We start from the raw sequence: 23,948 nt of genomic DNA, 5'->3' as shown, positions 1-23,948 counted from the left end.
TGAAGGTGAAGCGTTGAGTGGAGGGACGTTCTAGAATACGGGGGTAAGATTGGTTGCAAGAACACTACAATAGACACACTTAATTTTTACACTTCATCTATATTGTACAGCTACACACATTCTGCATCCTTATAATGCAACATATACATACAGGCTTATAAAGTAAACACTGTAGGCTGCTCAAATAACACCTACACAAAAAATTACCCAAAAGTGGCCATGCGCAAAGTACTTTTATTTGAAACTCACAAAACTTTTGTGGTGATGGAGAATAAATAAGACAGGTTACGCTTGGAGGCACATGAGACCTTCGCAGCTTTCATAAAGTACAAAAAACAATATGGTATGTATGTGTGTATGTACGCATGAAGCTTCAGCCTTTACATACGGTTTCTTGAAAGAATCGACTATGAATTTTATGGCACCTGTGTCCTTCAGCGCAATTGAAAGCCTGCTGATCAGTGTGTGCAATTGTGGAATAGTTACATGGAAAATGGCGTGAAACACCTAAAATCAAATTTTTCTAGCTAGGAAATATGCAGCTGTGTATACACAACACACGCTGCAAACAGTGGGAGGTGACCACAAGAGTGATTTGAGTGTAAGCAACAGTATTCCGCATTCATGCATCCCGCCATTTTCAACTGTTGCCCAAAAGCAGCACCACTTCAGCGTGCTACTTTTTTTTTTACATCATAAACAGCACGGAATACAGCGAGGATGAAAACAACATATGCAATTAAATTTTGAGCATTATTTATGGTGCACATGATTGATTGATTGATATGTGGGGTTTAACGTCCCAAAACCACTATATGATTATGATAGACACCGTAGTGGAGGGCTCCGGAAATTTAGACCACCTGGGGTTCTTTAACGTGCACCTAAATATGAGCACACGGGCCTACAACATTCCCGCCTCCATCGGAAATGCAGCCACCGCAGCCGGGATTCGAACCAGCGCCCTGCGGGTCAGCAGCCAAGTACCTTAGCCACTAGACCACCGCGGCGGGGATGGTGCGCATGAAAAAAAAAATAGCCTTTGTACAACGACGAATGCATAATTTGCCTTCACGGACCTTCTGTTAGGCTGCACCACATACAGATTTTTTGTGGCTTTCAAAAGAGATTTGAAAAAAAAATAATAACCGTGTTTACTCTCGTCATGAGCGCACTCACTAAGTCACCCTCATTTCAGTCGCCAAAATTTTGAATTTTTTTTTCTTCCACATATTAAACACACACCTTACGTTCATCCGCTGAAGTCCCACGGGCTCCCCCCCCCCCCTTGCCGCCTTCGCTCGCTGCCACGTGCCATTTTATTTTTGTTTCTATTTGTTCACGGAACGTCCCCTGTCTTTTTTAATTATCTCTTGTAACATGTGTGGCATTATCTTGTTCCCGAGGTGCCACAGGTGCTCTGCTATGTAGATGCACCATTAAACTAGTATTTTTGATCAACTGTGCATTTCTGATGTTTACCTTGCAATTACGTAAAACTGGCATGCTTCTTGATCTACGATACACATGTGGCTTGTCTCACTTTGAAGGAAAAGTTAGCATACAATGGTGTAAATGCTTAGAATTTGAAATATTAAGGCAGCAGCACACCGGAGATGATCATATGGTAAAGAAACAAGTGCTGCCTTATCCGTCAATAAATTTTGCGAGCTAAAAAAAGTACAAAAGCACAGCGAGGCTATGATGTGGTTCAACCTGTGGATTCGCTTCATTTATCACGCCATATGATGAAGCTTCCTTTGGTAAAACTGCTCAGATAAGAAAAAAAGTTTGCTGTCCAATACAGCATCTATACAAAGTGTGCACATGCATCTCTCAGCGCCTTTTCGTCACTTCCGAAATGCGCCACCAACATGCCCAGGCACCAACCGAATCTATTGCCTACAACTGCCATGTTGTCTCCTCGTGCTTGCGCCCGTTTAGTTTTGCCTCACGATGCAAGTTTGAGAAATTATGACCTGCTAGTGAGGCAAGTTGATTTAGTAGTCCACGCAGAGGGAGCAGGGCTTAGGGTGTTCCTTCGCTGAAAGTTATAACCTAAAATTGAGAACGCACATTCCGATTTTCCTAAAAGTACCAGCGTATTTGGCTGGTGCAGATTAACAAAAGCTACTTGAAGAAACTTTGCAATATTTGCATCTTCAGGTGCAACTTCATTACGGGTAAGTGCCATAGCCAAGTATTTACCTGCAAACAGATATAGCTTACCAAGATACTGTACATAGAAACTTGTCCGCAGTTAAAATCATGATGGCGAGGAAGGCGGTTAAAATCGTGATGGTGATCGCGGAGATTTGGTATTGCACTGAAACAAACTATAAAGAATGGGAAACAATATTAGTTCACTTTGAAGTATAGCCGATCGGTTCAAGTTGGGCGTCAGGATTTTTTTTTATTAGTCAATTATTTCTATACACGGTCTCTATCATGTTCAGTGACTCCACTGTACATTAGCGTACAACAAAAGCAAAATACAAAGTGAAAAGTGTGTTAAAGCATACGCGAAAAATAAAGTGATGACTGGCATTACTGCGGCACACACCACGCAAAGTCGCTATCTGCCTTGTATAATATTTTCCTCGACTATTTCCACAAATTGCAATCAAAGAGGCTCAAGCTCAACATCAGCACTGTTTAAAACACTTGGGGGGGGGGGGGGGGGGGCATTGCTACTTTGGTGGCTTAGGCCGTGACAATATATTCATAATATTATATCTCTTGTAAACTTGCCTAGCTCTGCACGACTAGTTTTCGATAGGAGCAGCTGCGCTTCGCACATCCACTCTTAAAATTGCGGCTCGAGAGATTTTGAGCTTTCACTTGTTTTTGGGCCAGGCAATTTGTAGTGAAAGCAAGATAATAGGCCCTCATAGGTTGTGGCGGGCAGCCGGTGTACGCCGTGGCTGGTATATGTGTCGCACATCTTGATTATCTGGTCTTGTATCGAGTGCACGAGCGAGGCCTTCCTCATCCAATGAGCTCGTTAAAGTAAGACAACAAAAAACCACAATGCTTCCACATCGTTCACAGCAACAGATGACGAGCCCCCAACAAACCGCACTGCAGCACGTGAACTGCCGTAGGTACCCAGGGAGTTACCCGGGCATGGCGGGAGAGGGCGACAACGGCAGAAGTGACATCACAAGAACACTATGTATAAAGGGGACATTTAAAGACTTTTTTCCCATTTTTGAACTTCGTGCACTGTTCTGTCACAATTTATAGCTCAGTATAGTTGTATTTTGAAAAGGGCACTAATTTATAAGCCCAATGGTTCAAGGATGGGTGCATTTAGGGGGCCCATTGTACGTTTTACTTATGCCCTTCAAGAACATGCTTACAGGGCCAAAGTCCTGTTTCAGAAAGATCACGCTAGTGCGTGGCCAGCAGTCCGTCAAGCATTAGTGCTGGTGAGATTTGGAAATGCAGCGCATGAGCATCCTCATCTGCTACTTCTCTGCTCATGCTCTCGGGGCTTACTTGCGAGGCACGGTCCTTCGCACTTTTCATTTTCACACTGTAAATCAACTGATACCAACTCTGCCTTCCATTATTTAATAAACCAATATTTCATGGTCATGAGGACGAGCTTAAAATGTTTGCTACATCAGACCTGAACAGCATTTTGAGTCATCGAAACTTGCTAGTTGCAGCGAGCATTATGCGAAAAATATGATGTGCTTTACGGTGACAACTTGCAAAACACTGCAGCAACGATTAAAATCATGCATTTTTTGTGCTCACAGGAAATCCCTGAAGCAGGAGGCACTGGGCTAGATAAATTGCACAGCTAAAATACGGATGCGCTTTCCAATGCTGTGATGCGTACATGCGGAGAAATGGCAGACAAAACTGGGCGCACCCCGATTCTATGCGCATGCGTCCCATTCACAAGCATCGCTGCCAGTTAGCACCAGATGGCTCACTGTCCATGAGCTCGCTTGTTTCCTGTAACAGTGGACCATACGGTACACCTATTTAAAAACGAGGATAGAATGTATATAATGCAGCATCTGATGAAGCCATGATGATGTGTTGCTGATGAAATCTGGAACTCTAGTTAGTACCCTTATTGTTAACCAGCCGACCGACTAGCAAAAAGATTTGCGACTGAAATGATGGCATCTACACCTGCCCTTAAAGGGACACTGAACAAAGTTTTTGCCGCCGAGATTTTCAGCCAAAGCAAAAGATTGGGCCATGAAATTCATAGACAATAATAATTTCAAGCAGAAACTACGAAAACATACTGAATTTAATGAGCCTTTTACAAAATGCCGCGTCTAGCTCTTAGACACGGCGTTTTCTAAAAGGTCGCGACATTTATTTTTCAAGTTGTTTTTTTTTTGTTATTCAAGACAAATCTACGGTGCATTGTTCACAGAAAACAAAATTGCCTCGGGTAAGATTTCTTTGCGAGCAGCTTACTAATTTTAAGGCAGGCGCGTTGATTCGTGAACTGAAGGATGCGAGTGATCAATCTTGCCTGCTAGTGGCTAGGCGACAAAGGCTTTACCTCATGTCCTGGTGTAGCTAAGTCACGCAAATGGAGCAGAAAATGTGCATTATCATTTATTTCACCTAAATATCACACGTATGTGACTTATTGCCGGTGACAGGTAATCAGGATGAAGTCGACAAGTTGCAAATCTGAACAAGAATTCACTCGAATGAAAAACCAACCTATACTCACGTGCACGATGAAGTCGAACACGTCGTCCGTCAATGTTGTCGCTGATGCCCGAAGGAAAAGAGAAGAGGACAAGCGACGGGGTCGTCTCTTTCTATAAAGTCGGCGGAACTGCCAGAACGGCCAACACAAAAGGCATCGGGTTGACATTCCTCCATCTGGGCATCAGTCGCTCCACCCGGGCATGCAGCTGCTACTGGTTCTGCTATTATCCTCTTCCCCGTGCCTCTTCCCGACATTGCAGTGTTGCTGCCATACTCGCGAACCTTTTTAAATTAAAGCACGCAATCATGTATTATCGTGCGCCATACTAAACTTCAAAACAGTGCGCCGGTACATGAGATCACGAAGCGCGGTCCACGCCATCACAAGAGCAATTAGAGAAATGAAACAAAGAAAACAAAAATGTATAAAATATTTTGTCTCAATACGATCCGCAATCCAGTTTCCTGCAGCGGCTTTTGGCTCTGTATGGACGGCCAAGCCAGTGCCAAGCCAAGCTTGCGTCCCTGATCAGCTGTTTGTTTCCATCGAGAGTTCAACAGTGAACTGGCAATTTGTTTAGATGATATTGCTAAAGGGCTTGAAATTAAATATTTCTCTACGTACTACTGCTGTACTTTTCCTCTCTGTTTCCTGATCACAGTGATGAGATTGAGGAGATTACAATTTAGAAAACAGCAAGTGCAGCTCAAGCATTGCTAGTATCGCTGTTTCGGTAATAAAATGTTACAAAGATTTTGCCCCGCGACCTGCTTGCCGTGTTCGAGCACCCAGTAGAAATTTACGGGGCCGCGTTTGAAAGAGTTGAATAAAATTGCAATATTACGAAAGAAAGGCTCCGAAGCAACATCGCATTTTATCAGGCCTACACCTCCCACACCTAGACGAGTAAAACTCGTCGATGTTGTCTTGCAAAGCTGTGTATATATTTAAAACACATTCTTTAGCCCACGATGAATTGTTCTCTCGTGTGGCTTCTCCATTTGGTACTGTCATGTTAACTTAAAAAGGCAACTTTCCATATTTAGTCTCTTTAAATGTTGCAAAAGCTTGACACGTGGTGTGTATGCCATACTGATAATTCTCCTCGTAACCTGGGTCCGCCTCTTTAAACAGCGTCGCATTTTATTGTTCGCAATTGTGTTTGTTTTATACTGTAAGCGAGCTGTGTGATTTCATCAGTATTCACGAGTGTTCCCTGACTATACAAACACGTGCGTCTTATTTGGTGTGGTGCACGTTTGTATGTAGCAAAAAATGTCATTTCGTCAGCGTGTGTCTGCATACACTTGCATGCCCTGCAGTACGTGTACATAATTAATGCAGTAAGGACTGCAATGCATAGCCTTGCATGGGACATATATTCCATGCACCCTCAGAGAAATGTTGTTTGTTATGAGCCTCCTGTTTATCATTACATTTTTTTTCGTTAAAGTTTCATCTCCATATAAAGCAGCTGTATACAGGCACGAGCTTCAGCAGCTTCCTCGTTGTTCCATTTTAAATAAAAACACCAAGCCTACCCGAATCAATGATCTGTTTGCTATCATTACTGTTATGTGTTCTACGATGTACACAAGGACAGTAGTATACAAAAAATAGGGAGCGAATTGAATGCCCTGCCTGCATGGCTGCGCTGTTTCACAAGATCAGGCGCTGCGCTGTGAAGCTTCCTACCGGCCTGCAGAAATTCAAGGGAGCGTACAATAGCGTGGTTCAAGAGACTTGTGGGGAATACTAGACACACTGGGTGTAAAAGATGGAGTCACTAATCGTTTAAAGGAAATCTATAAAACTAACAAGGTAGTTAAAAAGTGGGAAAAACAGGTATCCAAGCCCACAGTGGTGAAACGTGGACTTAGGCAGGCGTGCCCACTGTCACCCTTCTTATTCATGATGTACCTGCAAGGATTAGAGGCCAAATTAGAGGCAAGGGGACTTGGCTTCAACCTCTCTTTAGTCAAACAAGGAAAACTCATTGATCAGGCACTACCAGCATTAACCTACGCAGATGATATAGTGCTAATGGCCGACAACAAGGAAGATTTGCAGAGGTTGATGGACATCTGCGGTAATGAGGGAGATAGGTTAGATTTTAGATTCAGTTAGAAAAAATCAGTAGTCATGATTTTTAATGATAACAGAGGTAGTGAGCTTAGAATACAGGAAGTCACGCTAGAGATAACAGATAAATACAAATAACTGGGCGTATGGATAAGCAATGGGACCGAGCACCTGAGGGAACACGAAATATGCGTGACGACTAAAGATAACAGGAATGCAGCAGTGATGAAAAATAGGGCACTGTGGAATTACAATAGGTATAATGTTGTGAGAGGAATATGGAAAGGGGTCATGGTTCCTGGGCTGACGTTCGGCAACGCGGTCTTGTGCATGAGGTCAGAAGTTCAAGCAAGATTAGAAATTAGGCAACGTGAAATATTTAGGCTTGCTTTAGGAGCTCACGGGAATACACCAAACCAGGGAGTACAAGGTGATATGGGATGGACATCATTTGATGGCAGGGAAGCTAGCAGCAAGATAAAATTTGAGAAGCGATTGAGAGAAATGGGGGAGGAGCGTTGGGCTATGAAGGTTTTCAGCTATTTGTACATGAAGAATGTCAATACAAAATGAAGGAAGCGAACCAGGAAATTGACTGGTAAATACTTAGAAAACAGCAGGTGGCCAAACCAAAAAGAACTATCGGTTAAGAAGAAAGTAAAGGAAACGGAGACTGACATGTGGAGAATGGGCATGATTAAGAAGTCCGCACTAGAGATCTATCGAACTTTTAAGCAGGAAATCGCCAAGGAAAGGACCTATGATAATACTCGGGGTAGTTCTCTACTGTTTGAGGCCAGGACGGGAGTACTGCGAACCAAGACATATCGGGCCAAATATGAAGAGGTAGACACAATATGCAGTGCGTGCGAAGAGAAAGAAAAAACTGCCGAACACTTGACAATGCTGTGTAATGGGCTTCACCTTATAGTTCAAGATGATGGCGCAGAGTTTTTCAAAGCACTGGTATTTAGGGACAGGGAGGGCAAAATAGACTTTAAGCGGGTAGACTTAACTAGAAGGAGGTTATCTGATTGGTGGCTAAAGTCAAGGCACGATTGAAAATTAAACCCTTCACTTCAAAGTACCCGTCCAACTTTACTATTTAAAGGGGAAAAAAAAATCTAGTGGTTAGTTCACTAAGCATTACGGCAAGGTGACGTTAGCCGCCGTCCAATCTAAAGGGTACAGCCACATCCATCCATCTATCCAGCCAAGAATATGCTCTCTGGCTTGTTGCTCCAGGCCTAGTCAGGTAGATTTTCTGGCCTCACCGTTGAATTGTTTGCTCGGGTTGTGGCTTGCAAACATTGCGGTTTTGGGTTTCATATCATCTTGTTCCGTCATCATGTCCTCCAAGTGGAGGACATGTCGCAGTGTTAGGAGGGAGTACGACAAGGCGCTGATAGAATGAGGTATCAGTCTTACCAGGCAGGCGGTTGAGAGCGCACCGAGGCAGCTGACGCACACCAGCACTATCCGCTTCCTGTATAATACAGGCTAGGGAATTATAGAAACACAGAGCAGAAATCAACTCTTGTGCCTCTCTCATGCACACACAAGGCGGAACCTGCTTCGAACACCGAGGACCGAGCTAAGCAACACCATGCGTGACGATAAATCATGGTCTCCTATTGCAATAATGATTAAGGCACGCATGCAACTTAAACCATTGTCACGCAAGATGAATTCACAACACCATCGAAGTGAACCCAAGGCCTGTGCTGATTATTATGTACGGTACTAGCTGCAAATTCATGCAGACGTTTAGTTCGCGCTGCAGTAGGCCTAGTTGAAGGAATGGCCACAGCTACTGCTGTGATGGAGAACGGGCTCATTAACATCTTCACGTAGATTAAAATGGCTTACCCCGAAATGGCTGGGAGTCTCACGCTATCCCTAGCAGTGGCACATGCAGTTGCATATTTAACGATTACAGAAATGGCGTACCGATTTCCAAAGCACCTATCAATACTTCCGTCAAGGCGTAGCACCAAACACTTTATCGCACATTTCGGGAAACACTCCTTTTTCTCCCAATCTGGTGGCTAGGCATGACTTCGCCCAAGAATAAGCATGTTATTATGTATGTCGGAGGTATTTTCATCTGATCCCTGAAAAATTATTTCCCTAAACCCATGGAAAAAAAAGAAAATGGAATTCGCACCTGTCATCATATTGCACCCCATCACAGGAATGGGATCAGATTGGCCTGGCGCTCAATACTCCCTTACGCTTAATCAGAGCTCGGTCTGGCACCAGCTCCAGACAAAACCATTTATAATCTCCTGTCTGGCACATCTGTTTTACTCTGCTCTCTCTCAACCAGAGTGCACCATGTACCTGTGATTCACCCCTGGTGGATCTTTTTCACTGTTTGTGAATTGCACACAAAGCCCTTACTGGTAGATCCTATTCCCAATTCTTCACTATTCTCACGGGAGGCCACTCTTTGGGCAGCTTACATCACGACATGTGCGTGTCATGATGTCAGTGCCGTCTTTTTCAGAGTCGGCGCCGTCTTTTCTTTCTCTTTTGCTCCTTCCCTGTCCTGTGTTTCTGGTGTTGCGCTGCAAACAAGTGAAGATGTTAAAGAACACCAGATGTTCAAAATTTGCTTCTCATTAATATATCGTGGTTTTGGGAATTAAAACCACAGATATATTGAAAGAAGATGCATGAAAAGGGAAGGATGATATTGGAAACTGGCAAAAAAGGGATGACAGACTTCTTAAGCTATGCTGCCATTGAGATTTTCAGCTGGTCACGCAATTCTCACACGTGGCTTTGATGCAGCTATGCACATATCACACAAGCATGCTGACTGTACAGTTAGTATAACTGCAACCTTCATGTACCCAGCCTTCATGTACCCTCTACGACATTTCAGAACATCTGAGTCAGTGTTAGCATCAAGTTATGTTCTTCATGCTGGGGAACCAGTGTGATGAGTTACCATTTCTACAGAATGAAGCCCTGTCTACCTGGAACAAGCTGCAAGATATATAACTAAACGGCCCTTTTCAGGGCCAGTCAATCTCTGTCCGGCTTGGATGCACCAACTGATTCCCTTTATCATCAACCCTCAATAAAACTAGCAAATGTTTGTACATGTGCAAGCAGTGTCATTCAATATCTTAGGAAATGCTTGTGAACCAATGTCAAGGAGAATCGTTTTTTTGATCTCATAGTGAGGCATTAGGAACACCTTAGTCACACCAAATGCCATTATTCAATGAGAGGAACAAGAGAAATATTTCACTGGGAACTATGAAGTAAACAAAAAAACAAATGTTTTCAGATACTGCGAGATCATTTCATAAAAAAGCTCAGAAGTTGCTATGTGGGGCCACATTTAATCTGTGCAAGCATCGTGTGGTTACAAAATTCTGTACCAAACATAGGTTCAGCTTTCTGGAATAGACCGCGCTGCACAAGCTAGCTCAGTGCATGCACTTCTGTACCCTGCCAGAGAATATTTTTACCACCAGTATGTTGTAACGTGAAGTGAAATGGTGATTGCATACTAGGGCACGTCTTGCAGGACCCCAATAAAGTTGTTTCACTTGATCGGTTGGTGTGCTATTAGCAGAACATTTCCAAGAAAAATCGTATAGTTTGGAGGAGGACTTAAGCAAGGAAAGGTGTAGATAAAACACTGGATTCACTGGCATTATCCTCACCAAGTATAACATTGTTTTTCTGGTGAAGCTTTGTGTCTGAACAGCGAGCAGGATAAGCTGGTAAAAACATGCAAAATGGGAAGTCTAGCACAGCAATCTGTGCAGTACTGCTCATTTCATGGAGGATTAATTTCACAGGCTTTGCTCATTGTTAGCGTTAAGCCTACATTATGTCCACTCCAGGGTGGAAGCCCAATCAATGTTCCCTGTCCTGTATGAGCCAATTTCTTATTATGGCTGATAATTTCTTGATCTCATTGGAACTAATCACCTGCCACCCTCTGCTACATTTCAAGTGTCCTAATATAAATTAATTGACATTACTGACCTGTCATCCATCTTTTTTTCTCATTCCCAAATAATGCATTCATTTTTGATAAACTCTGCTTTCTTTTCATGTCTTAATATTATGCTAGCCTTTTTTCATTTTTCTGAAACATTATCTTTGCTCAGAAGCTAGAAGTTATCAGAAAGAACATAACGACATTCTACCTCCTGAGCATATGGCATCATCAATACAAAAATGTAATAAAAGTGAGAAAACATCCTATCTATATAAGAGGCCCTAAAATACTGCAGGAGGCAACAAATAAACTGGTATTTGTATGAAGGCAGTGACAAAAACTTTGACTACTGTCACTTATTCTGATTCTTGGGACATCTTTTTTAGTACATCATAACACATAATTACACGTTTACACAATTTACACAGAGGAATTGCCACCACGTGCATTGAGGCCACCCTTCAGAAGTCATGTGAGCACAAGGATGAGGTAAGCCTTAAAAACCAGATTAAAAGACTAAAGGATGCTGGATATCCCAACAGCACCATCACACCCGTGTGCTAAACCGTCCTGCAGAAAGTCAAGTTAAACAAAACAGGACCAAAATAAAAACAGAATGACCAAAGATCTTTGCATGCTATACCGTACGTACATAAGGTGTTTCACAATATAAAGAAAATAGCGAGCCGATATGATTTTATCTTGTTATTTGCCATCCCTTGCAAGTTTTCAAAAGTGTGTGTACTAAAAAGCAACAGGAATAGCCATTATTTCACCATTCGTCACGAGAATAGGTATACTGAATGCCAATATAATGTTGTGTATGAGATACTATTGACACGTGGAAGCGTAAACATAAGACAAACTGGGCAATGCCCCAATGTTTGAGCAAGACAGCATGCTTAAAATGTTAAGAATGGCTATGGTAGTCGCATGGCCATACACTGTAAAGAATGTAAGTGCAGCTCTATGTTTCATAAAACACTGTTTTTGAAAAAAGCAAGAATAAGAAATGAAAGAGAGACTGTGAAAGCATTTTCTTGTCAGGAAGGCCATGGATCAGTGCATCAGTATACCTTCACTCATCCATTCGGAGAGAGAGTATTCTTTTCTCAGTTAAGATTATATTATCATGGTCTCACATGTGTCGTTGTGCATGAGCACTGTTCTTGTACTCTGTAAAAAAGTGGGCGTAGTACCTTCAATAAAATTTAGTTGGCAGTCAGCGCTCTTTCCTGTCCTTTTTGTCTCTTCCTGAACTTCTCTCACTGTTACTAGAACACAACCACGATGAACCAACTTGCCCAGATTAAGCTATTGTTGACGAAAAGTCAGAGCATGAAAACACTTCAGGGGCTCAGAACCTCCTCACTACCCGTCTAGTTACGGCCCTGGTCTATGTGTTCCGAGAGTGAAGCACTAGTGGAGCTATCTAACTACCTAACGGTGAGGAGGGTTTGTGTATACTCGAGCTTGTTTCATGACATGGTGAGAGGTGGCAGGTTGTTGAAATGATATGCTGTGTGGGAGGTCAAGATTTTGATTGAGAACGCTGAGTATGAGCCAGTGACATTAGGCGTTCAAGACTTTTTGCGATATTCACTCTAGCATAGGACCTTGGTTGGTGATTGACGTGTGCATTTGATCACATTGTAGTCTTCCATCATAATTTTTTTGCCACTTGGCGTCGACGCTCTTGGGTTGTACCAAAGTAATTAAGCATCCAGCTACAAGTATCTTCTGTCAGTGTTTCAATGAAGAGCTGAATGTGAGTAATAGCTTCCATCGATACTTCTGGCATTGGTGTATGCACATTTCTTTTGAAGTTCTCTTGTAAAAAAGGCATTAAAGGTATGTTTTTGTGACTTTTTAGTGTTGGCCAGAACTGCTGGTGTGTCCGAACGGCTCTTCGATTGGTTGTGGTGTTGTCTTGTTCAGGGCCACAGAGCTTTCAGTCTTTTTTTATATTTGCCTTCACAGGAATGCTCTTTGCATGCTTTTTCAGTACTTTGTATTATTCCTAAAGCATTGACTTCCAGATTTTGATTGTGGTGCTTTAATCTAGTGTTCAACTTCACGCTAGCTTCATTTGCACGCAAAGCAAGAACTCATGAGTATGGTAACTTTTGCTATGGGTTTTCCCTTCTTCAGTCTACTGTATTTTTGCCTGTGTTGTCTAAGCGCTGACAGCCTCGTGCGACAGCTTTTTTTTTTTTTGTGCACTTATTGTGTGCCAATGACTTATTTGCCTCCTCAGCTAAAGACTTTTTGTATTATAAGAGAAAGCTCTGTCTGTATTGCTTTTGTCATTTGCTGATGGTGTATCTTCAGTATCTTTTCTCAGTGTACACTATACTTGAATGGAAGAGCAGCATGACTACCTTCAGCTGTTAGCAGGTTTTTAGCTGCTGTAATACTGATTGATGCTCCTTCCTCGGGCGTTCTATTTTGGATGGTTGGCATGTCATTGCTTCTTTTAAACTTTAAAACTGCAGGTACACCTTTTTCTGGTTACACCTGGTATATTTTTCCAGTGGTTATATAACATATATATATACATATATATATATATATATATATATATATATATATATATATATATATATATATATATATATATATATATTGCTAACTTGAGAAACAAGGCCTCTTTACGTTGGGTGCACATCAGGTGGGAAGAGTACTTCTATTACTTGCCAAGATTGTGGCCCCTTATGGTGGGAATCATTATGCACTGTTGATGTGTCAAATTCACATAGCATAATTCCAAGGCACTCGATCAATATCCAAGGAAGAAAATTATGTTCTTTTGCGTGAGTTTCAGCAACTCATAGTAATTTGTATGTAAATGAATACTTCATCATTCTTGGCTGTCATGTTTTATGGAAGCACATGCGCATCGTTAATAACAAAAAAACACGCACGCTCACGCCACTGCAGTGGCGTGAGCGTGCGTGTTTTTTTTTTTTTGTTATTAACGATTTGCCCTACGCATTCACGTTTCTTCTTTTTTTGTGTGTCGTACTTCTCGTATCGCGCAGCCTACCGTTTAGGGGACACGTAAAAAAAGTACATATAAAAGATGCGTTCCACGCCGAAATTCGCGTTCGCAACGAGCTGGGCACCGACAGGGTGCCCTACGACGCCTACACACTCCGCAACACCTTACCAACCGTTCGCTGCGATGTTGTTGGGAATTCGTGTGGTCGTTACATGAATATAGCGCGTGCGTGCGTGCGTGCGCGCGTCTGTGTGTTAGATCACGGCAACTGCATATGTTGTATGATTCAGTCACCATAACGCAACTGACGACCCCCGCTCTTCCCACACGTCAAGCAGCAGCAAGCGCCGTTAACCGTACTGTGCTGTGAACGCAAAACAGATTCGAATAGGTCGCGTAGATAGCTAGCCCGACACATGATACGATAAGATTTGCGTCAGATATTCGACGTCTACATGCACGCGTAAGACAGCGGTATCCGCAGCAGGTTCGTCATACGTACGAATAGCACGGCATCGGACGTCACGTCTGTCAGAGAAACTTGATCGGTAATTTTTTCTCACTTAAAAAGTCTACCTTGCACAACTTCAACCAACGATTATGCATTTCAACGAGCTGTGCATGGTTTAATGATTGATTGATATGTGGGGTTTAACGTCCCAAAACCAACATATTATTATGAGAGACGCCGTAGTGGAGGGCTCCGGAAATTTCGACCACCTGGGGTTCTTTAACGTGCACCCAAATCTGAGCACACGGGCCTACAACATTTCCGCCTCCATCGGAAGTGCAGCCGCCGCAGCCGGGATTCAAACCCGCGACCTGCGGGTCAGCAGCCGAGTACCTTAGCTACTAGACCGCCGCGGCGGGGCATGGTTTAATGACGAAAAGATAGTTCTAATATTGTGCCCGGCACATATATTACTCTCTCTCTAACTTGAAAAATCGGCGCGTGAATTGGGGCCAGAACAGCGCCAAAAAGCAGCACACGCAGAAATTGGCTCATATTCTAATATTATGACATCGTGATGTTGACTTTTCAGCTGACGCCGGCAATAACGTTCAAACGGCGGGCCAATAATGCCGGTCTTATTGGATGGCTCCGCCCATATTGGCTGCTACTTGTACAACCTGGCCCGATGTGTCCGTTTTAATAGGCCGGCACAGCCTATATGGGCGGAAAGTTCTGAAAGCTGGCCCAATATAACCAATCTAATAGACTGGCACAGCCATCATTGGCGGAATGTTGTTAATGCTGGTCCAACATAGCCGTTCTATTCGGCTGGCATAGCCAATCTTGGCGGTACGTTGTGAAAACTGGGCCGTTCATGGGCCAGGCAATGCCGATCTATCCCCAATATTGGGCCAACCTTCTGTGCTGCCTGGGATTGCATTATTTGAATGTCACATGAGTTGCAGTACATCAGTTTTCTGGTTCTAGCACTTGGTTGTGGCGCGCCATGTTTGGGTATAAGTATTGCTGTTTCTCGGATTAAACCGCATTGTTAAAAGTTAGCGCCGTGTATGTGTTCTGTGTTTTCTTCTCTGTCCCGTCCTGGATGCGCTATACCTCGAACAACATGAATCACCAACAAGCCCGCCGTGCAACCTTAGTCGACTACATTTCTAGTTCAACGGGCTCTATTCTACATGTCTCAGCGAACCCGTGCAATACAGTTGCCCTCATCGCTGCAACCGTGTGTAAAGCCCGATCTCTTGACTTTTGCTTCCGCAATCGTGTGCTTCCAGAGGCCATCACTGCTCTAATCAGTGGCTTCAAGCCCTCCACAGGACACGGGATGCGCATCATGAAGATCCTCAGAGCTGAGTCACTCAGGCATGCTCGGATCTTGCGTTGCCACCTTGACGTCCAGTTGCACAACAGCTTCGAGTTTCACACGGCAAGATCACAGTTCTGACAACACATGCAAATTGCGGACCAGTGCACCGAGTTCCTGTGGCAGCCTCAGTTGCGGCTTCTTCGGCAACACGTTGCAAAGACGCATCAGATGACTTCTTGTGTTCTCCGCAATCCTGACGGTGTTTATCTGCTTACGATGTACAGCATCTCCTTGGTTTAGGACCAAAGTTCGCCGTCGATGCCAGAAGGAATAAATGTGAGCTGCTATCCATTGTACGTCAGGTTTCTCAACGAGCACCTCAGGACGAAGTTTCTAGAATGAATTCTGCGGGCGTGGATGTGTTAACGCGTTGTAAACCCTCTGGTTCTAAACTTCCTGTGAATCGTGCTGTCAGTTTTCTACGTGACAATTCGTTATGTGTCGTTCCCGCAGACAAGAAAGGTGGTTTTACCGTTCTTTCACACCAATAATTTGACAAAAAGGCAAGTGACGCCGTCAAATCAGTTTTCAGTGAACATACTCGCGTTTCGCTCAATAAGGTTCGAGCAAAGGCTATTAAGTTATGCAAGCAGATGAACTTAACAGGCTTGCAAAAAAGCGTTGAAAAGACAAAGAAGCTTAGTCTCGACGTGTTTTTTTGCGCGAAGACACATAAAGTTGACGTCCCGTAAGGGTTATCATATCAGAAAGGGGTACTTGGCAAAAGTGCATGGCATCGTTTTTAATGGATAAGCTTAACATTCTTCCCATCAACGACCCTTTTCTTGTTGTACATTCTGAACAGATATTAGAATTTTCTGCTCAGCATGCTGATAAAGGAATGCAAGCTTTCTCGGCAGATATAAAGGACCTTTATTATTCACTGCGCCACTCCCAAGTAATGACGTTCATTCTCGAATCCATTGAAGAATTTGGAACTGTCAAATTTCAGAATGAAGTAGGTGTTTCAGCAGCGAGCTTCATTGAGCTTCTTAGTTTTTACCTGTCGTCTACTTTCATTACTTGGAAAGGATCAGCATATCTTCAGAATAATGGTGTGTGTATTGGTTCCTGTCTCGCTCCGGTTTTAAGCAATTTGTATTTACCTGAGTTAGACAGAGACCTCAACGATGTACTACAAGGGTCAAATGTTCTAAAAATTTTTTGTTTTGTAGACGATTTTATTTTATTTGTTGACAGCTCAACCGAACAGTTTGAGGAAGTGTGTTCCAGCATTCAAGTCCCTGTTCAAAGGAGCCTTGAACCCCTTGAACTGTCCTTTGAAAAGCCATGTGACAATGTGATTCGGTTTTTAGATGTTCTATTTGTTTTTAATGATGAGCAGACTCGCTGGTATTATCACCCTCGTGCTAACAAACCTATAATGCCATATAACTCGGCGCACTCCAAGCTCGTCAAGCGAGGGATTGTTAAGATGTGCCTTACTAACCTTGAAGAAGTCCTGCCAGCATTGTTTGTCTTTAAGCATGAGAGAGCAAACAAAACGTTTAGCTGAGTTCTGTACCCACAACACGTCCTGACATGTGTCGCGGAAAGCCTTCTGAGGCAAATCCGCTCCGACGGAGCCGCGGAAACGCCTGCTACGCCTGCAAGGAAAGGATTAGCTGTAATCCCATATATTCATGGTGTTTCACATAACCTGAAAAAATTAGCAGAACATTGCAACGTGCGAGTAGTTTTCTCGGCACCTATCAAGCTAAACAGTCTTTGCCGAAAGACGAAACCGGAGCGCCCGGAGAAAGGTCTGTGCGAAAAGAACCACCGTATTAGGTTTGTCGCGTGCATCACAAGAGTCATCTACCGGATCCCATTAACGTGTGATGCATGCTATATAGGCCAAACTGGTAGATGCATCAATGATAGACTGAATGAACACAAGAACAACGTGGCCAAGGCACAGCCTGAGGGTTTTCTTGCAATTCACGCAAAGAATGCGGGTGCCAACTCCTCTTTAATCGCACCAGCATAATCGGAAGAAGCACTAACCAAATGACAAGGCTTATCATAGAAGCGAAATTCATTGCTAAGTTTGGGGACGCGTGTATAAGCAAGCCATCGATATCATTATCAATGAAAGAATTGCATTATTTGAATGTCGCATGAGTTGCAGTCGATCAGTTTTCTGGTTCTAGCACGTGGTTGTGGCGCGCCATGTTGGGGTGTAAGTATTGCTGTTTCTCGGATTAAACCGCATTGTGGAAAGTTAGCGCCATATATGTGATCTGCGTTTTCTTCTCTGTCCAGTCCTCGATGCGCTTTACCTCGAACAACATGCCTGCTTCTGTTTACGCTACCCAGCTGCCACGACCTCTAGTCTACCAAGTCACTAAGTCTTGGCGCACTTGCGAAAACCGAGCCATATTTTTTTCGCATGATCTCACCGGATCCGTCGCACGCCTGTGCTGTCACCGACCACTACACTCATGTGAAGACTCTCGTTGGTATTAGTACCACCACACATTCGCCTATACACATTAGGCCTCGATTTGCACCCTCCGTGTCCAAGCCAACGACCAGCTTCCGACTGCTGTTCTCTTTTCTCCCGTCATCGCTCACCTTCCCGGAATCGCCGTCCCTCTGTAATCGACAAGGAAAACTACATGACGCAGTTCCCGAGGTAAGAACTGCGTCCTCGTCGCAAAGTGAAAGCCCTCTTCATTCTCCGCGAAATGTAATTAACGGCGTTCTCGAAGGTGTATCAATACTTGCCACATTTGCTACTTGTACCACTATTTCTGTAACCACAGAAAAACTTTGCCCTCCAACTCGAAAAGAGGTGACGCCGTACTTTGGTTTGTTTCTTCCTATTGCTATTGCACAGCCTGTGCAGCCTGTGGCTGCGTGTGCCGCCAGACTTGTAATCCGAGGAGTGCCCTGCACAGCCGAGTTCGCGTACTCCCGCACAGTTCTCATGACATCAAATAAGGTTTAACGTTTCACTCCCATCTCCAAGGCGTCGTTGGCTGCGCCCGCACCAAAGTCGCCTTTTCTACCCTTGGTGATGCTCTAACTGTGGACGCCCGCCCTTCCTGCGCGAAGTTGGTCATTACTAACGGCACCCAGATCTCCCTGTACGCTGCTGTCTTCGCACCTGTGTCGCGATCCGCTGCCTCCGATGCAACCGCACTCTTTACGCCTTTCACTGCTTTCGTTCATCGCCACCTATCACAACTCCAAATCAGTCTGTTTACTCTTCAAAGTGATTCAACCGATGAACCTGAGAGTTATTTTCCTTCCTTCATCTTCGATCTGGTTGGTGGCAAGTGCTCATGAATACAGATGACAGGCCGAAAACCACGTTTATTACACCATATGGCTTATACGAATTTAGCGTGATGTCAATCGGCCATAGGAATGCGCCGGCAACAATGAGCGCACAATGAACAGTATCCTACAATGCCTCAAATGAAACATGTGTTTGTGCTACTTGCATGATGTAGTGGTATTAGCGCCCAATTTTCCCTCGCCCCTTCGTCACTTAGAGCAGATTTTACGTTGCCTTACTGTAGCTGGCATCTAACCAAACTTGAAGAAATGTTACTTTGGAACAAACAAACTGACTTTTCTCAGACACGTCGTGTTGAACAATGGCATTCTCTCTGACCCCGCAAATCTACGTGCTGATTGAAAGATCCCGAGGCCCGCGTCTCTCATTGAGCTGAGCAATTTCATTGGGATTTGCACATACTTATGGCGCTTCGTCAGTCATTTTGCCTCGATCATGGCACCTGTGACAGACACACATCAGGGAGACTATAATCTATGCGCGTGGTCTCCAGCCTGCGACAACGGCTTTGCGAAGCTTCGTGAACTGCTTACAACTTCATCCATACTGTATCATTTTGATTCAAGTGTCCCAAGAGAAATCAGCACGAATGCCAGTGGTGTTGGTCTTAGCGCAGTAGTCGCCCAACGAAAGCCTGGCTACCAAGAATATGCTGTTGCGTACGCGAGTTACACTCTTACTACAGCAAAAGCAAATCATTCGATAACCGTGAAAGAATGCCTAGCGATCATCTGGGCCATTACAAAATGTCAATCTCATCAGTGCGGCTGCCCTTTCCATGTGATTACCAATCACTACGCCCTCCGCTAGTTGTCCTCCCTCAAGAATCCCTCTGGATGCTTGGCACGATGGACACTGCGAATCCAAGAGTGCGACATTCGTGTCACTTACCGCTCACGCCAGAAGCACGCCGTTTTCGGCACTCTTTCGGGTTCGTTGTGTCTACTGCTATTGTGAGTGGCTCCATTCAAGACAACCTACTTTCACCACCAAGATCCATCGACATGGCTTCGGAGCAGTGCGAGGATTGGTGGATTGCGTCTGTGACGGATCACCTCTATTAAGCACTTGCTCCCCCACTTTCTCGAGCACTACGGCAACGAATCTCTCGTTTCACCATTGGCGATGGAATTTTTATTCGCCGCTACTACCAAACTGGCTGCCGCAAATGGCTTGTCGTCACACCCAGGCGACTTTGCGCTCACACTTGTGCTGCATTCCATGTCGATCCGCAGTGTGCAAACACCGGCTTCTTTGAAACCAACACCAGGCTACGTCATCCGTATTACTTGCACGTAAAGTACACATTCGTACAAGAGTACATTCAATCTTTCACAGAGTGTCAACGCCGCAACCGCGATCTTAGCCACCCTATCTCGCCAATGCAGCCGTTAACGCGCCCAGTGCGGCCATTTAACCGGGTAGGAATATAAAATTATGGTCGTCTGCCATACAGATGAGCTGGGAGTCGCTGCGTTATAGTAGCGATCAACCATCTCACGAGATAAGCAAAAACCTCCGCTCTGCCAGCCACGACGGCACGTGACGCTGCGTCTTTCCTGCTGCTGCGTTTTGTTTTGTTTTGCATCACAGCGCTCCCCGTGAACTTGTGAGTGACTGAGGCCGCGCGTTTCTCGCGGATGTTATTCAAGAACTCGCTGAATAATATGTGATTCATCACTGTACTACCATATATCACTCACCAACAAACGGCTTGACGGATAGTTTCAACCACACTCTTGGCGACATGCTTTTTATGTATGTCGCCGACGACAACACCAAGTGGGACCTTATTCTTCCCTACGTAACTTACGCATAAAACACGGCACTTCAAGTAATGACAGGCTTGTCTCTCTTCTTTTTACTCTATGGTGGAGAGCCATCATCTCCAATCGACACCATCCTCCCCTACCGACTCGACTCATCTGAGGCCACACCAGTTCCCGAAGATGCTCAATATGCGGAAGTATAATGGCAATTAGCTCGCACTCTTACAGCAAAACAAAGGCTACAGAAATTTTACCACAACGACGGGCAATCACACTACCAGTTTTCACCAACTCTCTTGTTTGGCTTTGGGTGCCTACCACTGCTGCACCAGGTATATCTACAAAGTTTGCAGGCACCACGGTTCTTACCACGTTAAAGAGCAAACTTCTGCCGTGAACGACGTCATCGAACACCTCACGTCCACTGCAGACAGGCTCCGCCAAATCTACAAAATTTTACACGTGGATCGTCTTAAGCGGTATTACGAACCACTTGTTTTCACGACACTTTAGAACAGCTACTTTGCTCCATCTTCAGCGAATGATAAATACGTAATGAAGTAGTGACTTATGCGAAGCTCGACAGTCACATCGTCAGCGCTAAGCACGAAGCGCTCGGGTTGGGCATTCTGGCTGTTCACGCTGGCTAGGCCTACACTCTTGCCCTTTCTAAAGTACCACTTTTACGTGTCAGGCTGTCTCTGTTCAATACATTAAATACACAAATAATAGCTGACTGTCCGTAACGGCTCTACTGATGCAGTCTTTCATTGTAAATGACCGGCAAGCTCCGTATTCAGAGCTGCTGCGAAAGCCCAACAAAATCTGTCTAATAAATATAATATGCCACGAGATTTTAACACTAGCCTGTGTTCTGCGTCTAATCAGTGACGAATTTTCGCATGTCACACCACTTCATCTGATTATGCTTGAACTGGTTACTAGGGGAGAATCTACAAGGGTTTCTTTATTCCTTTGTCAGATAAGTTATTGATCGGGGTAAAGAGGTACCACCAAGTGTCCATATAGGTGTTTCCGCGTAAATTGGCGCCATAGCTGCCAAACACCACTGGACATTGTGAGAGCTCGCTTACGTGATTGTCCAGTTTACAGTGAGCTACGTTGGTAAGGATATGTTTTAACTTCGTGTAAAATTCTTTTTTGTGATGAAGCCACCATCTACGGGTTTCGTTCCTTCGTGATTGTCATAACAGGTTTCGGCTGCTCGTGACGGTGGTGCGTGTGGTCATTCTTGCTGAAAAGTTATGAATTTTTCATTTGATATCATTGGTGTTTACAGTGCATGTATGTTTCACAACCGGTAAGTTGAATAGTAGGTACGTAAAATTTTTTGATGATTTTAGTTGCACTTTTTGTAACAACAATGACCATGCTAGGATAACTGCGGAATTCCGTGATAGAGTTAGTCACAGAATTCTCATTGTTCTTATTTGTCAGATACTCATCAAGTATATATTGGGAGGTTCAAGGAAATAAATCTTGCTGTGAGTCAGTGCCACTATCTGTCTCATTCTTATCTTGACCCTCGTTATTGGCGCTGATTTTACGTGAATAATTTCTTCCTTGCCGCAACACGGAACGTTTTTAAGAAGCACTATTAGGCAAAATGCATTTTATGTTACGAAAATTGGATCTATTGATGTTTGGAAAAGGCCGAAGTGATATGTTGGTAACACGAAGCGACCAAGAATTCTAAAAACAACTTTGTTGCCAAGAACTTTGTCCTTGTCTGGACATCAAATTAGAGACCAACACTTTTTCGGTCACTCAACCAATTCAGCTCGCCAGGAAGATAAATTGACCGCCTGAAGGTGAATTCCTCACTAAACCCAACCTTCTGAAACACTGTGGAGGGAAAATCAATTACTATATTACCACCATATGTACTTATATCCTAATCACTGTAAAGAATTTCAGAATATAGAAATTTTCGGGTCCTTCATTGCATTGCGCCATATATAATTTCATATAATGGTTTAGGTACGCTAGAGGCAAATTCATATTATTACGTTATTAACGGCTGTACAGTTTACTCAACGCCTGCATACGTATACGCGTACCACGAATGCAAAGTGCGAACACACAAGTAACCGTTATCGGGAACCTTGCGTCTCACAGTGTTACGAGGCACCATAGGGAAACCACAAAACAAACTTACTGTTCTTGTTGCTCTTCCTTGGAATAACCTTGGAAACTGTCGATGAGGTCTACGCACTTCCAGCCCCGGTCGAGCCCACTGAGGTCATAGAAAATCGAAGAAAATGATAGAGTTGGTTTCAACTGAATGCACAGAAAAGCAAGTTTGTTTTAATATCCAGGAAGAGAGGCATTCATTCCGAATCTCATATTTAAGTGCATATGCAACATCTTTCTGTTAATACTGAACACAAAAATTTAGGCCAAATCTTGGACACCAAGCTAACCTTCATACTAAACATGAAGTATCAAAAAAAAGTGCATAAAAGCCATGAATGTTCTAAAGGTGTTGTTAAGCACTACATAGAGAAATGACAGGAAGTTTCTGATCAATTTGTATACAAGCCTCATACGTACTCGCCTAGACTATGGAGAAATACCATATCAGACTGCGACACCTACTGCTCTTAATATGCTTGATCCTGTTCATCATCTGCGTATCCGCCTCTCTTGGAGTTATTTTCGCTCTAGCCCTGTGAAGAGCTTGTACGTGGAATGCGAAAAGCCTGTACGCCCCACCTACAGAGATGTTACATGTCTTTATTCATTATTTTAAAGTGAACGCAGACAACTAACGCCCCTCACATTCTACAATAATGACATGTCGAGCCTTGCTGTTCTTGAGAAATGGCCGTCCATGAGACAGCCCTACTCACTCCATGTGAGGGATCTAGCGAAGGAAACCAGTGTGCCACATGAACAACGTTACTGTGGCAGTGGCAGGCGATAACTTGCGACGTGTCTTTCTTAGACGTTACGAAGCACGCGCCAATTCCACATATTCTGACATTCTTCCTAGAACTACAAAAGAAATACACGTGTCCTGAATTCTTCACGAATGATTCAAAGTCCAAAACTTCTGCCTCGTACGCAGCTGTCGGTCCACTCTTTGCGTAAGCTGACCTTCTGCGCTCTGATACGAGTATTTTCATTGGCAAATGTTTTGCGATACTTGCGGCTGTTAAACGCGAAAAAAATGAAGCTACAAAAACCAATAATATAGAGAGATTCTCTAAGCATACTAAAATCTCTGAAAACTCTTAAAGAGCACGAAAACCTGATTCTTGT

At 43.8% G+C, this 23,948-nt stretch overlaps 1 protein-coding gene across 7 annotated transcripts in view; it reads right to left on the bottom strand.

Moving 5' to 3' along the window:
• LOC119170521 (polyamine-transporting ATPase 13A3) overlaps positions 1-23,948 on the bottom strand; it is a 1,084,416-nt gene that overhangs the window by 858,579 nt on the left and 201,889 nt on the right. For all 7 annotated transcript variants that reach the window (XR_012894535.1, XR_012894534.1, XM_075890967.1 and 4 more), the window contains one exon: positions 22,843-22,920. Coding sequence is in view for 5 of the 7 variants with exons in the window: in XM_075890967.1 (XP_075747082.1) it covers positions 22,843-22,920 (78 nt within the window). In the remaining 2 variants the exon portion in view is untranslated. The remainder of the gene's footprint in view (positions 1-22,842; positions 22,921-23,948) is intronic.

This window comes from Rhipicephalus microplus, chromosome 3, assembly GCF_043290135.1.
Source record: "Rhipicephalus microplus isolate Deutch F79 chromosome 3, USDA_Rmic, whole genome shotgun sequence".
NCBI classification, from domain to species: Eukaryota; Metazoa; Arthropoda; class Arachnida; order Ixodida; family Ixodidae; genus Rhipicephalus; species Rhipicephalus microplus.
Note: the sequence above shows the minus strand (reverse complement) of the source record. Positions and strands in the feature narration are given on the sequence as shown.